The sequence below is a fragment of the Podarcis liolepis genome, assembly GCF_965112155.1.
Source record: "Podarcis liolepis genome assembly, chromosome: 7".
Taxonomy (NCBI): domain Eukaryota; kingdom Metazoa; phylum Chordata; class Lepidosauria; order Squamata; family Lacertidae; genus Podarcis; species Podarcis liolepis.
The window spans coordinates 15,930,285-15,946,221 of NC_139561.1; the positions used below are offsets into that span (position 1 = coordinate 15,930,285).

General features: G+C 45.8%; 2 protein-coding genes across 6 annotated transcripts in view; one reads left to right on the forward strand and one right to left on the reverse strand.

The window, feature by feature from the left end:
* LOC310711184 (F-box only protein 44-like) overlaps positions 1–15,937 on the reverse strand; it is a 74,312-nt gene that overhangs the window by 30,614 nt on the left and 27,761 nt on the right. The window lies entirely within an intron of this gene.
* On the forward strand, positions 1,755–12,750 carry LOC310711190 (F-box only protein 6-like). Of its 4 annotated transcripts, none has more exons than XM_083512725.1 (6): positions 1,755–1,800; positions 7,475–7,739; positions 8,180–8,297; positions 9,618–9,713; positions 11,360–11,498; positions 12,413–12,750. In XM_083512725.1, exons 2-6 carry the CDS (start codon positions 7,478–7,480, stop codon positions 12,527–12,529), a joined length of 732 nt encoding a protein of 243 aa, XP_083368851.1. In that variant the 5' UTR covers positions 1,755–1,800; positions 7,475–7,477; the 3' UTR covers positions 12,530–12,750. The 4 variants fall into 4 exon arrangements, with proteins under 4 accessions (XP_083368851.1, XP_083368850.1, XP_083368849.1 ...); XM_083512724.1 differs by lacking the exon at positions 1,755–1,800 and adding an exon at positions 3,426–3,529 and having other exon boundaries at positions 7,478–7,739; XM_083512723.1 differs by lacking the exon at positions 1,755–1,800 and adding an exon at positions 3,430–3,529.

The window sequence follows — 15,937 nt, forward strand, 5'->3', positions numbered from 1 at the left end:
TAATGAACTGAAGTCAATGAATCTCTCCAGAAAAAAAGTGATAAAATCGTGGTGTAAGTCAGGGTGGTATAATGGATACAGTGGCGGACTCGGAGCTGGGTTCAAATCCTCCGCTTGGATACGAAGCTGGGGCCGCTCGCTGCCTCTCAGCCTAAGCTGCCCTTGCAGGGCTGTTGGGATAAAATGAGGAGAACTCTGTATGCCACCTTGAGCTAGCTTGGATGAAAAGGTGGATTCATAGAATTGTAGCGTTGGAAGGGACCCTGTTTAGGGAAGTTTTTAATGTTTGATGTTTTATCGTGTTTTTAATATTCTGTTGAGAGCTTCCCAGAGTAGCTGGGGAAATGGAGCCAGATGGGTGGGGCATAAATAATAAATTATTATTAATTAATTCCCCTATGGATCATCTCATCCAACTCCCTGCAATGCAGAAATATGCAGTTGTCCCATATGGGAATCGAACCTGTAACATTGGTGTTATCAGTACCACGCTCTAGCCAACTGAGCTATCCAGAATGCAAGCAGAATAAAGAAATGAAAGTGAGGAAGTAGTCAGATTTCTAGAGGAAATAAAGTGGTACTGCACTGATGAAAACTGCTCAGCCTGAGGACCTCATTCCCTTCCGGGAACCTCATGCCTGTGATGGGAGGGGCCAGAGACAAGGGGGCGGAGCCATGAATGCAAATTTTACCTTTGTCCACACACTTCCACACTGCTCTCTATTCCCCATCTAGGCAAGCAAGAGGCATTATCAGAGTCCCCTCCCCATATTAAATTAGTATCCCGCCTTCCCTGCAACAACCTCAGATATGCAGATGACACAACCTTGATGGCAGAAAGTGAGGAGGAATTAAAGAACCTTTTACTGAGGGTGAAAGAGGAGAGCGCAAAATAAGGTCTGAAGCTCAACATCAAAAAAATGAAGATCATGGCCACTGGTCCCATCACCTCCTGGCAAATAGAAGGGGAAGAAATGGAGGCAGTGAGAGATTTTACTTTTTTGGGTTCCATGATCACTGCAAATGGTGACAGCAGTCATGCAATTAAAAGACACCTGCTTCTTGGGAGAAAAGCAATGAAAACCTAGACAGCATCTTAAAAAGCAGAGACATCACCTTGCCAACAAAGGTCCGTATGGTTAAAGCTGTGGCTTTCCCAGTAGTGATGTATAGAAGTGAGAGCTGGACCATAAAGAAGGCTGATCGCCGAAGACTTGATGCTTTTGAATTCTGGTGCTGGAGGAGACTCTTGAGAGTCCCATGGACTGCAAGAAGATCAAACCTCTCCATTCTGAAGGAAATCAGCCCTGAGTGCTCACTGGAAGGACACATCCTGAAGCTGAGGCTCCAATACTTTGGCCACCTCATGAGAAGAGAAGACTCCCTGGAAAAGACCCTGATGTTGGGAAAGATGGAGGGCACAAGGAGAAGGGGACGACAGAGGACGAGATGGTTGGACAGTGTTCTTGAAGCTACCAGCATGAGTTTGACCAAACTGCGGGAGGCAGTGGAAGACAGGAGTGCCTGGCATGCTCTGGTCCATGGGGTCATGAAGAGTCGGACACGACTAAACGACTAAACAACAACAACTTCCCTGCAAGGAGCTGAATGGTGGTGCTCACAACTGTCCCTTTGTATTATCCTCACAATGACCCTGTGAGGTAGATTTGGCTGAGAATGGGGATTTGAACCCTGGGCTCCTAGGTCCACGTTCAGCAGCCTAAGCACAATGCCACAGTGAAGACACCGTGACAGGGGAAGCTTACCTGGTTGAACATCTGCCTGTTACGCAGCAACTAAGTACAGCAAATCCCTACAAGAATTATAACCATTGCTAACTCCTCTTAACATAATTGTCTAACAATAATGTACTAAAAAAAAATATTAGTTGTGAGAAATAGATGGTGCGGTAACACCCACTTTGGAACTCCCTGCCTGTTGACATCAACCAGTCGCCTTCTCTGTACTTTTTTGCAGGTGTGTGTGGCTTATACACCTTTTAGGGTGGCAATGCACAAATTTATTTATTTATTTATACTTTTCATGTTTATACATTTCACTAATTTTACAATATTTTTTGACATTTCAAAATTTGACTTCCCCCTCTTTCAGTGGTTGCTTAAATTTATTTTTAATATCTTCCGCATATCCAAATTAACAATTTGCTCATTTATTCATCTTATTTAAATATATACTCTTAAGGCTTAAACGATGCGGGTGCCACTGTGGTCTAAACCACAGAGCCTAGGACTTGCCGATCAGAAGGTCAGCGGTTCGAATCCCTGCGACAGGGTGAGCTCCTGTTGTTCAGTCCCTGCTCCTGCCAGCCTAGCAGTTCGAAAGCACGCCAGTGCAAGTAGATAAATAGGTACCACTCTGGCGGGAAGGTAAACAGTGTTTCCATGCGCTGCTCTGGTTAGCCAGAAGCGGCTTAGTCATGCCGGCCACATACCTGGAAGCTGCTGGCTCCCTTGGCCAGTAAAGCCACAACCCCGGAGTCGTCCGTGACTGGACCTAATGGTCCTTTACCTTTAAGGCTTAAACACCTTTTTGTTCACACAAGCCTATCCAGATACATAGATGTTGACATCACTTTTGCTGTTGATTTTGCATGTTTTTTACTGATTAAAAAAACCAAAACTGGTCACATTTCTTGTAAACTGCTAGGCTTTCTTACAATCAAGTGGTATGCACATATTGTTAAATAAAAGAAACATCATCAAAAACTCAGGGTAAAGTGGACAGAAAACAAATCCATGTATGCGATCACAGTGGCTAGATTGTTACTTGCCCCAAAATGGAAAGAAGCAGAAGTCCCAACAAAGGAAGAATGGATTTAAAAAAAAACAACTTATGGAATATGCAGAAATGGCGAAACCTTCCTGGAAGAATATGAAATCAAGATAACAAACTTTTTTTTATAAAAGAATGGAAAATGTTTTATGGAATATTTACAGATAAATTGTAAACAGATAAGATCATTGGCAGGATTATAGCAATAACCTGCAGTTTTATAAGAGTATATATTTGAAGTAGATGAATAAATGAGCAAATTAAGTTAATTTGGATATGCAGGGGATATTCAAAATAAATTTAATGAACCGTAGAAAGAGGCGGAAGTCAAGTTCTGAAATGTTAAAAAAAAATGTAAAATTAGTGAAATGTATAAACTTGAAAAGTAGACATAAAATTTTAGAAAAGGATAAAGGAAATCCAATATATGGAAAATCCCTCTCCCGCCACCTTGGTGGGAGATGCGATTGAACTCTCTCTCATTGATTTGCCACTGGCTTGGGAAACGTTCTTTTGGAAGGGGCGTGACGTTGCAGACGCGTCACTGAATGCAAATGAGCTGGGGTTCCCCTTCTCCGCCCCGCCTAGGAAGGAGGCAGCGCCTGGCCGCTGACGCCTCCCTGAGTTATCTTGCCCGCCTTCTGCTCCTGCATGCTGAGCGGGGCGGAGACGGAAACTTCCTTCGTTTTGTCTTTCCAGAGAGCTTGGGACGCTGCCATTCCTTTTCTTAACCGAGGTAAGGCTGGGCTTACACTAGCTGCGAGGTTGAACCTCAAGGCAGCAACACTTTGGTGATAGGGTCTCTGAGCATGGAAAGAGTGCCTCTTCACTCCCTCCTTCGCTTGATAAAGCCAATTCTTACCTATCTCCAGGCTAGGCAAAAAGGCTAGTGACATTTAGGGCAACCTCTCGGAGCCTAGGCTTCTGCATTCTGTATTTGCCATCAGCATGGATGAATTTTTAGGGCTTATTTTATTTACCGCATTGATATTCCACCTTTTCCGCCACATGCTGGCTTGCATGCTCATTAACTTCATTAGTTCCACTCTGAGTAGGCCTAATATTGGATGCAAGGCATCGTTAGCAAAAGACTTTTGCATTAAAACTTTTGTTCCCTCTAGCAATAAAATGAAGGTTGAGTGTGAAAAACAGGTTGGGGAGTCTAAGCTGTAGTGGAATATATTTAAAGGAGTATGTGTTTTTAGTTCCTATTTCCCTCCAGAGCACCAAATGAGAAAACTCCAAACTTTAAAACAGCTGCAATAGTCCCTGCATGAACAGTCATTAATTTGTTCCCGTATAGAGAAGCTTGTTTTCATACCGTTAATATTCCCTTTGTGTGTGTTTGTTTATCTGAACCATTTTTACCCTGCTCACCAGCAAAAAAAAAAAAAAAAAGGGCAGGGGCTTGTGAATGTAGCTCACAAATGTGAAGGCACTGTCCTCGTGCTTAACAAGACTAAAAAATAAAAATACACACAGCACAAAAGGAAACAAGGTTGGGAGGGAGGAGGAAGAAAGCAAACTTGGGTCCTTACCAGAATCCTTGTTATGATCAGCTGGAGTGGAAAGATTTCAATTAGAGGAGGAGTCAAAGTTGCTGCTTTTTTTGACAAAGATCTGAAAAAGAGGTTTTGCTGGCTTCCTGTCCTGTAGCCGTATTAATTATAATGTTTGACCAGGTCTGATAATACCAATCTGAGCCTGAAACCAAGCAGCAGCTTGAGGGCTGTTTTTGTTAGCACCAAAGCTGGAGAAGGAAGGGTTAAAACTCAGCTCCACCTTGCTGGGATCCTAATTAATCAGGTGATCCCCAGCTGGGGCTCCTGCTTTGCACTTAAAACAACAAAAAAATTCCTGCATCTAGTTTGTCCTTGTATCAGCCCAAGTGAGTTTAGAACGTGAGCCTAGCCTCTTGCACCCTAATTCATTCATTTGATATGCTGATTTAAGAGGCCAGCTAACATTATTGTTTTACGGGATTTCCCCCCCTGACTAGCTCAGTGATAGAATTCTCTATTTATAAGATTCTAACCTTCACTGGAGGGACACTGGTGGGGCTGTGGGTTAAAACACAGAGCCTAGGATTTGCCGATCAGAAGGTCGGCGGTTCGAATCCCCGCGACGGGGTGAGCTCAGTCCCTGCTCCTGCCAACCTAGCAGTTTGAAAGCACGTCAAAGGGCAAGTAGATAAATAGGTACCGCTCCGGTGGGAAGGTAAACGGCGTTTCCGTGTGTTGCTCTGGTTCGCCAGAAGCGGCTGAGTCATGTTGGGCACATGACCCGGAAGCTGTACGCCGCCTCCCTCTGCCAATAAAGCAAAATGAGCGCCACAACCCCAGAGTCGTCCGTGATAGGACCTAACAGTTAGGGGTCCATTTACCTTTACCTAACCTTCACTGGGCACAAGATTCCAAGAACTGGAAGGGACTCAAATGGATTGGTTTTCTGTTCTTGCCACGACAGGACCTAATGGTCAGGGGTCCCTTTACCTTTACCTATATTTTAACAATCCCAAAGGTTTGAGAGTCAGTAGCCCAGAGGTTGTGACAGTCTCACAGTAAGTTGTGCATATTATCTCCAGAAAAACGATATTGCAGGGAAGCTCTCATAGGATGAAACTGTATGTGAATAAGTTGCTAGAAAAACCAGAAAAGAGAATACTTTGTAAAATGTGCTTCGTGTAACAGGAGGTAATCCAGTACAGCAATTTTAATCAAAACTTGAGATATGGTAGTTATTATTATTATTATTATTTACTGTGGTGATTTGTTGTGGAACAACCCCACTGAAGAAGATTAACTTAAGCTACCCAGACGTCATTGCTGGTTGCGAAGAGGACTTCATGACAGTGAAAGCTTCTAGGACCCCAAAATGTAGTGTGCCACCGATCCAGATTGACCCCAGAAACCCACAACAGTGTTGTAATTTTCCTACCACCACTGCAAGTTTCCTACACCCCCCCCATGCGCACCCCCCACAGTGCTTTTTTCGGGGGGTACGCAGCGATATATATACCCCTAAACATTTTGTGAATCTAAGTTTGGCCTCATTGAGGGGTAGTATTTCAATATGGGATGTGGGTGGCGCTGTGGTCTAAACCTCAGAGCTTTGGCTTGCTGATCGGAAGTTTGGCGGTTCAAATCCCCGTGACGGGGTGAGCTCCCGTTTCTCAGTCCCTGCTCCTGCCAACCTAGCAGTTTGAAAGCACATCAAAGTGCAAGTAGATAAATAGGTACCGCTCCGGCGGGAAGGTAAACGGCATTTCCGTGCGCTGCTCTGGTTTTGCCAGAAGTGGCTTAGTCATGCTGGCCACATGACCCGGAAAAACTGTCTGCGGACAAACACCGGCTTCCTCGGCCTATAGAGCGAGATGAGCGCCGCTACCCCAGAGTCGTTTATGACTGGACTTAACTGTCAGGGGTCCTTTACCTTTATTTCAATATGAGTAGGAAAATCAAAGTACCCCTAAACATTTTTTTTAAAGAAAAAAGCACTCGTGTGTGTGTGTAAATTTTGTTATTAAATTTTCTGTTTTGCAATTTAGAATATTCGTTTAAACAACCTTAAAATATCCATGACTTCCCTTCTTCTCTCTCCATGGTTCATTTTGCATAGCATAAATCCCTGCATATTTTATATAAACTAAACCATTCAGTATTCCATTATTACTTCCCTCAAAACTTATACACACTGTTGAATTTATCTTAATGCTGACCACATTTTCAAGTGTACACAATTTCCCCCATATATTCAATAAACATTTTCCAATCTTCTCCAAACGAATGTTCTTCTTGTTCTCTTATTCTGTAAGTTAGATCCGTAAGCTGTCCATATTCCATCAGTTTAAGTTGCCATTCGCTCGTTTTCCATTTTGTGGCTAACGAACCATGGGCTGCTGTAGTGGTGTACATAAATAACCTTTTTTGACACCTGGGAATTTCCATCTGAATCATCCCCTACAAAAAGGGGTTTTTTTTGGAAAGGTGTTTTTAAACATATTTTCTTTCAATTCATTATGGCTTATTTCCCAATACCCTTTTACCCTTTTTCAAGTCCACATATGAAAGAAAGTACCATCAACATCATTGCATCTCCAGCACTGATCTGATTCAGTCTTACACATCTTAGCCAGTCTAAAGGTAAAGGTAAAGGGACCCCTGACCTTTAGGTCTAGTCGTGACCGACTCTGGGGTTGCGGCGCTCATCTTGCTTTTTTGGCTGAGGGAGCCGGCGTACAGCTTTGGGGTCATGTGGCCAGCATGACTAAGCCGCTTCTGGCGAACCAGAGCAGCGCACAGAAATGCCGTTTACCTTCCCGCCGGAGCGGTACCTATTTATCTACTTGCACTTTGACGTGCTTTCGAACTGCTAGGTTGGCAGGAGCAGGGACCGAGCAACGGGAGCTCACCGCATCGTGGGGATTCGAACCGCCGACCTTCTGATTAGCAAGTCCTAGGCTCTGTGCTTTAACCCACAGCGCCACCCGTGTCTACTTGGAGTTAAATACCATCTATAAATCATATTCAAGTAGCTCTCCTTCAGGGAATGACATGCTGTAAACTTCAGGTCGCTCTGAAGGAGCGAGCCCTTTTGATTCCTAGGGAGAGTGGGTCTGAGTAGCCCGGGACTCCTGTCTTTGCATCTTTAAAACCTCTCTCAGCCAAGACTTCTCTTACAGAAGATGGTGTCCATCAATGACCTGCCACTGGAGATCCTGCTGGATGTGTTTGACTTCTTCCCCTCGTGGCACCTGCTCCGCTGCTTCCGTTGGGTGTGCTGCTGGTGGAGAGACCTGGTGGACTCCTTGAACGCTCAGTGGAAAGACAAGTGCAGACGGGCCGGCTACCCCATTGAGATGCTGACCAGTCCTTTCCCAGACTGGAAGGTCTTCTACCTTCTCTGCAAGCTGCAGAAGAACATTGTCCGGAATCCTTTCGGCAAAGGTGGGTCTCTGTTTGGTGGCAGAGGGCTACCCCTGGATGCTAGCCTATGGTTATCAGATTTTTTCCAATGAATCCAATGAATTTTTTTTTTTTTTTTTTGAGGCTGAGTAGCAACAGGGAGTCAGTAGTGGGGATGGTGAGGCAAAAGACCCTGGGCCCAAGTACACATGCATACAGTGGTACCTTGGGTTACATACGCTTCAGGTTACAGACTCCGCTAACCCAGAAATATTACCTCACCACTATGAGCTGAATAAAGAGCATGAAATCCACTCTCGACTATGAGTATATTTCAGTCAGTGTGTTTTATTGTTCTCCTGGGAACTTTGTGGCTCAGGTGCCTTGGCACGCAACAGGATTCTGGACTTGATGGGCCATTGTCCTGACCTAACGAGTATCTCTTAAAGTTCTTACGCCCTCCTTTCTTCCTTCTCTTGCAGAGGAATTTCTCTACTGGGAAATCGACAAGCATCAGGAGCACTGCTGGGGTGTGGAGGAGCTGTTAGCAGACGAATACCCCCATGACAACATCACAACATGTTTCTTTGCCTTCAATGGGTGAGGACCATGTTAGAGGTTCAGTAAATCCTCAAATGCCTCTATGGATTTAGAAGATTGGTCACATGGTAGTGGAGGACCTCCATTGAATGCAGAAGGTCCAACTTCCATCCCTGGCATCTCTAGGTAGGGCAGGGAAAAGACTCTTCTAGGAATCCCTTGAGAGCTGCGGCCGAAGTCAGAGAGCGGACAATATAAAACTAGATGGATCAATAGTCTGACTCAGCAGGCAGCCCTTCCTTCATGAGGACTGGAACCTTAGAGAAAAGAACGTAGGTTAGATGGAGAACACGTGCTTTGCATGCAGAAAGTCCTGAATTTGATTCCCAGCATCTCCAGGTAGCTCTAGAAGAGACTCTTCTTGTGATAGGATAGATAGATGCTGCCATTCAGTGGTCTGACTCAGTGTAAGGCAAGAAGATCCAGTCTCCTTTTCTCCCCTCAAGGGCTATTTCAGTAGAAGCAGAGAGTAAAATTAAAGATGTCCATAGGTGGCAGAAGAAGGACTAGAGGAAGACTTAAGGTATCTGGTCTTCTCGCTGCCCTCCTCTCCTGCAGTGCAGGCTGCCTTCTGAGGGCTGGATTGGGACTCATTGGCTGCCAGTTGCCAGTCTCCAAGGGCACAAAAGGTTAATAAGCTGGGCTGGTGATGGTGATACCTTGGTTCTCAAACTTAATCTGTTCCATAAGTCTGTTCCAAAACCAAAGCATTCCAAAACCAAGGCACGCTTTCCCATAGAAAGTAATGCAAAACGGGCTTTTAAAAACAACCCCTAAAACAGCAATTTAACATGAATTTTACTATGTAACGAGACCATTGATCCATAAACTGAAAGCAATAATCGATGTACTGTTCTATAAAATAAAGAAAACAGTTTTGTAGATGATACAAATTAAAATTTATTTTTTTCTTACCTGCACTGATGATAGTCATTGTTTGGTTGGGGGGATTTTATCCATTTCCGCAGTCACACAATCAATCAATCAATCAATCAATCAGTAGCTGAACTGGGTTCCACACAGACACAAAAACAAATTAACCAAAAAGTCCTCAAAAACAAAACCACAAAATAAATAGCAAAAACAAAAGCACCAAACTTAATTCATTCTGGAAGTCCGTTTGACTTCCGAAATGTTCAAAACCAAGGCGCAGCTTCTGATTGGTGCAGGTGCCCTGGAAACAATAGCTGACAGTGCATTGGATGTTTGGCTTCCGAAAAACGTTCGGAAACCGGAACACTTACTTCCGGTTTTCCGAAAGTTGAGAACCAATGTACCACTGTACTTAAAATGGCTTTGATTTCCTTCCTCACATCTCAGGCCCGACACAAAAATTCAACGCATCACCTTGAAGGACCACGGCTACACGGACGAGTTGATGGACTACGTGACACCCCATATCGTGGTGCAGGATTGGTGAGTGCTGGAACTGGCCTCAGAAGAGCTTGCAGGATCAAAGCCCTATCTAATCCTGTGGTCACAGTTCCCAGCCAGATGGGTGGGTTTGGTAGGTCTTGAGTAGCAGGAAAAACAACAACCCTACCAGGGCTGTTTAGGCGTGTTCGAGGATTTATCCTGAACTTCTGAGGGTAATTTAGCAAAATTTACAGCCCACTTAAAGGTAAAGGTACCCCTGACCGTTAGGTCATCAGGAAACCCCTATGGGTTCATTCATGCTTTTGCATTTTAATCATTTTGCAGACTTCAATGTTTCTCAAAACTTGGGTCTCCAGCTGTTTTGGGACTACAGTTCCCATCTTCCCTGACCACTGGTCCTGCTAGCTAGGGATGATGGGAGCTGTAGTCCCAAAACAGCTGGAGACCCAAGTTTGGAAAACACTGGCATACAGGTTAATTCCCCCCCCCCGAGAGCTTTTCCTGTTGTTCCTTGCGGAAAACTGGATCTTACTCTCTTATCAGGTGCGTGGAAAATCCAGAGAGAGATTTTGCTTTGCTTATCTTGCTTAGTTCAGTTCCGTGGGTAAGGCTGGATTTTCGGCAAGGCTGGAAAAGCGAGAAAAGCTCTCTGACCCAGGGTGGGTGGGAATTAACCAATTCACAAAACATTCAAAATATGGGTTGGGAGAAAGTGTGGGCGGTTTGCAAAAGAACAATCTAACATATTCGTTAGGAAATACCGATTCAAACTAAACGTCAGAAACAAATTGATGTGATTTTTAAAATCAAGATATAAATCCAAGTGTTTTTAATAGGCTGGTTTTATGTGGCCAGAAAGAAAACAACTGCACTCCTGAAGCAGGCCTGAAATATCATAGAATTGTAGATTTGGGACCCTAAGGGTCATCCAGTCTAACCCAACCCCCCGCAGTGCAATGTGTGATGAGCTGTCTGCTTTGGAGATGCCCCACTTTTGTTTTGAAGGTGCCGTGACTGCCTCTAAAGCAGCTGGTTTTGCTTCAGCCTTTGGGCTTCATCTGCACACTTGTTGTTGTTTAGTCGTGTCCAACTCTTCATGACCCCATGGACCAGAGCACGCCAGGCACTCCTGTCTTCCACTGCCTCCCGCAGTTTGGTCAGACTCATGCTGGTAGCTTCGAGAACACTGTCCAACCATCTCGTCCTCTGTCGTCCCCTTCTCCTTGTGCCCTCCATCTTTCCCAACATCAGGGTCTTTTCCAGGGAGTCTTCTCTTCTCATGAGGTGGCCAAAGTATTGGAGCCTCAGCTTCAGGATCTGTCCTTCCAGTGAACACTCAGGGCTGATTTCCTTCAGAATGGATAGGTTTGATTTTCTTGCAGTCCATGGGACTCTCAAGAGTCTCCTCCAGCACCATAATTCAAAAGCATCAATTCTTCGGCGATCAGCCTTCTTTATGGCCCAGCTCTCACTTCCATACATCACTACTGGGAAAACCATATCTTTTACTATACGGACCTTTGTTGGCAAGGTGATGTCTCTGCTTTTTAAGATGCTGTCTAGGTTTCTCATCTGCACACTATAAAGCAGCAATTATGATATTGTCTTTACTCTGCCAATGATTGGGCAGCCGTGATACTTTTTATACTTGGCTTGATTTTGCCTTGTGCTCTTCTTCCCAACAGGTCCGATGTCCTCTACCCAAATCCTCGTTACAACTACAGACTGACCGTGAAGCTGCTGGCTGCAGATTTTAAAGCCCTCTATACCTGCTATATCTCGAATGGGGAGGTAATCAAGGATGGCACAAGGAACTGGAAAAAGGTAAATCTGGGATTTAAGGCAGGGGAAGTACTCAGCCAGGGCGGGATTTGGGTTTGATGACGCCCTAAGCTACTGAAGGTAATGGGGCCCTTTATATGTCCAGCTTTCCTTTGTCAACAACAAATTGTCCCTCTTTTTTGTGTTGAATATTTGCTACAATACTAGATAACAGGTACAACAGCTTGACCCACATTCAAGTGTGCTGCACTGCAGTTTGCAGCTGCATGCTGCATGTTGCCATACAACCAGTCCATGCAGAATGTAGGCACCCTGTACAGTCATGCCTCGGGTTACAGCCACTTCAGGTTGCATTTTTTGGGGTTACAGACCGCCGAAACCCGGAAGTACAGTGGTACCTCAGGTTAAGTACTTAATTCGTTCCGGAGGTCTGTACTTAACCTGAAACTGTTCTTAACCTGAAGCACCACTTTAGCTAATAGGGCCTCCTGCTGCTGCCGCCCCGTCGGAGCACGATTTCTGTTCTCATCCTGAAGCAAAGTTCTTAACCCGAGGTAATATTTATGGGTTAGCGGAGTCTGTAACCTGAAATGTATGTAACCTGAAGCGTACGTAACCCGAGGTACCACTGTACCAGAACGGGTTACTTCCGGGTGTTATCCTATATTTTGGAAATGTACATCCAGTTGTTGTTTTTTCCTTTAATTTTTTGTGTGCCTCCAAGAGAGTGGGGCCCTAAGCTATAGCTTGTTTAGCTTATATGTAAATCTGGCACTCTGTGCTCAGCAGTGGCCTAGCTTGAGGGTGGTGTGGGGGCAATGGGGTAGTTGTCCCGGGTGCAAAGTTGTGAAGGAGGCACAAAATTCTGACACCTGTTGCCACTTCAATACAGCTGCACCCACCTGTTGCTGGGCTCTGGTGAAAACTCCTTCTCCCTCTCCACCCCAAATTTCCAGACTGTGTACATCTTCCGCAACTACCCCAGCGGAGTCCGCCACATCCATTTTGAGCACGGCGTGGACTATGGAAAGCTTGCCAACAGCAGCGTCATCGTGGGCCCGAACTTCCCGTAGAAGAAGAGGAAAACACCCCGAAGAGAAGGAAAGGGTTGCTGAGCTGCCTGAACCCACCTCACTTGGGGTTCTCTCGGTTTCGCTACGGATCTTGCTGGTTGTGGTCCCTGCCTAAGAAACCTTTCCTCTGAAGCTGCATGTCTGCATTTTAAAAGTTATCATTCGATTTTTATTTTTTATGGGGAAGTTTTAAAGAATATCAATAAAGTACTCGACTCGCATGTATGTCCTGGGTATGAAGAAGGATGGGACAGCTGTGGCTCAGTGGTAAATGGCTGCCTCATATGCAGAAAGGTCGTGGGTTTGATCCTCAGCATCTTCAGGTGGGAGAGCTGCTGCCGGCCAGTGTAAACCACGGGTAGGCAAACTAAGGCCCGGGGGCCGGATCCGGCCCAATCGCCTTCTAAATCCGGCCCGTGGATGGTCTACATGAGTAATTAGCGCGGGTGGCGCTGAGAGTTAAACCACAGAGCCTAGGACTTGCGGATCAGAAGGTCGGTGGTTCGAATCCCCGCGACGGGGTGAGCTCCCGTTGCTCGGTCCCTGCTCCTGCCAACCTAGGAGTTCGAAAACACATCAAAGTGCAAGTAGATAAATAGGTACCACTCTGGCGGGAAGGTAAGCGGCATTTCCGTGCGCTGCTCTGGTTCACCAGAAGCGGCTTAGTCATGCTGGCCACATGGCCCGGAAGCTGTACGCCGGCCCCCTTGGCCAATAAAGCGAAATGAGCGCCGCAACCCCAGAGTCGGCCACGACGGGACCTAATGGTCAGGGGTCCCTTTACCTGTCCTTTATATGAGTAGAATGTGTCCTTTTATTTAAAATGCATCTCTGGGTTATTTGTGGGGCCTGCCTGGTGTTTTTACATGAGCAGAATGTGTGCTTTTATTTAAAGTGCATCTCTGGGTTATTTGTGGGGCATAGGAATTCATTCATTTCCCCCCCAAAAATATAGTCTGGCCCCCCACAAGGTCTGAGGGACAGTGGACCGGCCCCCTGCTGAAAAAGTTTGCTGACCCCTGTAAACATTGCTGAGCTCTGCTTTCCTTTGGACCACATCAGAGAGACTGGGGGGGGGGGTCTTGTCACCTGGGCAGCCCAGGACCTCCAGACACCCTGCCCAGGCTTGCAGCCCAGGGAGATCACTTCAGTGCTGTTAATACAGCAGTGGGCTTGAAGCGTCCTTGGTTGACCATCGAGCCAGTCACTATCTCTCCGCCCAACACACCTCGCAGGGTCGTTGTGAGGATAAAGAGCACACAGCGTGGGGAGACTCATATATGCCCACCTTGGAGGAAAGAGGGGATACAAATACAGTATAACAATAAATAAAACAGAAATGTTACAGATAGGTAGCCGTGTTGGTCTGCCATAGTCAAAATAAAAAAATTTCCTCCCAGTAGCACCTTAAAGACCAACTAAGTTAGTTCTTGGTATGAGCTTTCGTGTGTATCTGAAGAAGTGTGCATGCACACGAAAGCTCATACGAAGAACTAACTTAGTTGGTCTTTAAGGTGCTACTGGAAGGAATTTTTTTATTTTGACTAAAACAGAAATGAAATGAATTACAAGGGCTAGAACGGTAATAATCCAACAGCTGCTAGAGGGCACTGCCTGTTGGCTACCAGACCATTGGCCATGTTAGCTGTTTTTTAGAGTCAGAAGGGACCTCCGGGGGTCATCTAGTCCAACCCCCTGCAACGCAGGAATCACAGCTAAAGAATCCCTGTTAGATGGCCATCCAACCTCTGCTTAGAAACCTCCCAAGGAAGGAGAAGCCACTGTTATAAGAAAAACTGCTCCCTTTCTCTTATGGGGTATTCCTGAGTCTGTACAGAGTCCTTACGTGGGTTCCCTATTAGTAGGCGAAAATGACAGAGACCAACCAGAGTATATTGAGAAGCAAAGCAGCTAGTAAGCCTGATCTTTATTAAACTATTGCAGCAGGGTTCCTCACTCACCACACGCAGGAGGGAGGGGAGAATACTGAACAATGGTGCGTAAGCCCTTATATAAACTATTGAAATTGCCCACCTTGTAGGCCAAGGCCACCCCCCAAAACATCATACATACATCACAGAAGGAGGCGGTCTCCAGCAGAAATCCTGACCCCCAAGATACCTGATAATGGTCACTGATTGCATTACCAGGGCAGCCTGGCTATTCTTTTGTGATGGTTAATACTTTGGGTTCCTGACTCTAGGTTACAGGCTCACCCTATTCATACACAAATACGCCCTTAAGACAGGATTCAGGAACTAAAGACAATGGGGAGGTTTTCCTATTCCCTTCCTCCTAGCAGAGAAATATTTGAGGTCAATTTGGGAGAGTCAAAATGGCTTCAGGATTGCTCTCCTGTACTATTTCAGACACTTGGTTTATATACTTATGTATGGTTTTTTCTTGTACATTTATGAACATTTAATTTATATTTGAGGGATGCGGGTGGCGCTGTGGGTTAAACCACAGAGCCTAGGTCTTGCTGATTAGAAGGTCGGCAGTTTGAATCCCCGCGACGGGGTGAGCTCCCGTTGCTCCTGCCAACCTAGCAGTTCGAAATCACGTCAAAGTGCAAGTAGATAAATAGATACCGCTCTGGCGGGAAAGTAAACGGTGTTTCTGTGCGCTGCTCTGGTTCGCCAGAAGCGGCTTAGTCATGCTGGCCACATGACCCGGAAGCTGTACGCCGGCTCCCTCGGCCAATAAAGTGAGATGAGCACCGCAACCCCAGAGTCGGCCACGACTGGACCTAATGGTCAGGGGTCCCTTTATCTTTACTAATTTATATTTGAGACCCTAGAATTCTTATAACACTAACACGGCAAATCTACACACATTTACCTGGATGGATACCACATCAACCTAAGATGGAGATGTATAGGCTGTGGGGGCGGGGCGGGGGGTGTTGTGTATGGTAATTTTGGTGGATGCTGGTAGCTGGATAGACACAAGATTGTCTTGCTCTGAGCTGGAGCCAGAGCTTTGGCCTGGGGCACCCCTGGAAACCTAATGGGGAAGCAAGATCGATGGGAGGGTTAATGTTGTGAAACCCTCCATCCTCATACATATGTGTGAACAAAGCCTAATAGCCTAAAGACACCACAGTCTTCATTCCAAGGAAACGGAACCCTGGGTAAGCACAGGTACCCCTGGAGTCTCCTGCCACCCAGAGATGGGGATGTTCACAACAACCCTTTTTCACCGTCCCATGCCACTTCCCCATGTGAAGAACAGAAGATGCTCCATCAGTTCTCTCAAAATGCATCTTGCCTGCAGGAACCAGGCTATTGGGACTGCTTAAAGGTAAAGGGACCCCCTGACCATTAGGTACAGTTGCAGATGACTCTGGGGTTGTGGCACTCATCTCGCTTTATTGGCCGAGGGAGCTGGCGTATAGCTTCCAGGTCA

Coding starts and splice junctions, on each gene's coding strand:
- LOC310711190 (XM_083512725.1), top strand. CDS start 7,478: ATGGTGTCCATCAATGACCTGCCACTGGAGATCCTGCTGGATGTGTTT. Junction 8,298..9,617: donor TGTTTCTTTGCCTTCAATGG/GTGAGGACCATG, acceptor CTCACATCTCAG/GCCCGACACAAAAATTCAAC. Junction 9,714..11,359: donor CATATCGTGGTGCAGGATTG/GTGAGTGCTGGA, acceptor TCTTCCCAACAG/GTCCGATGTCCTCTACCCAA.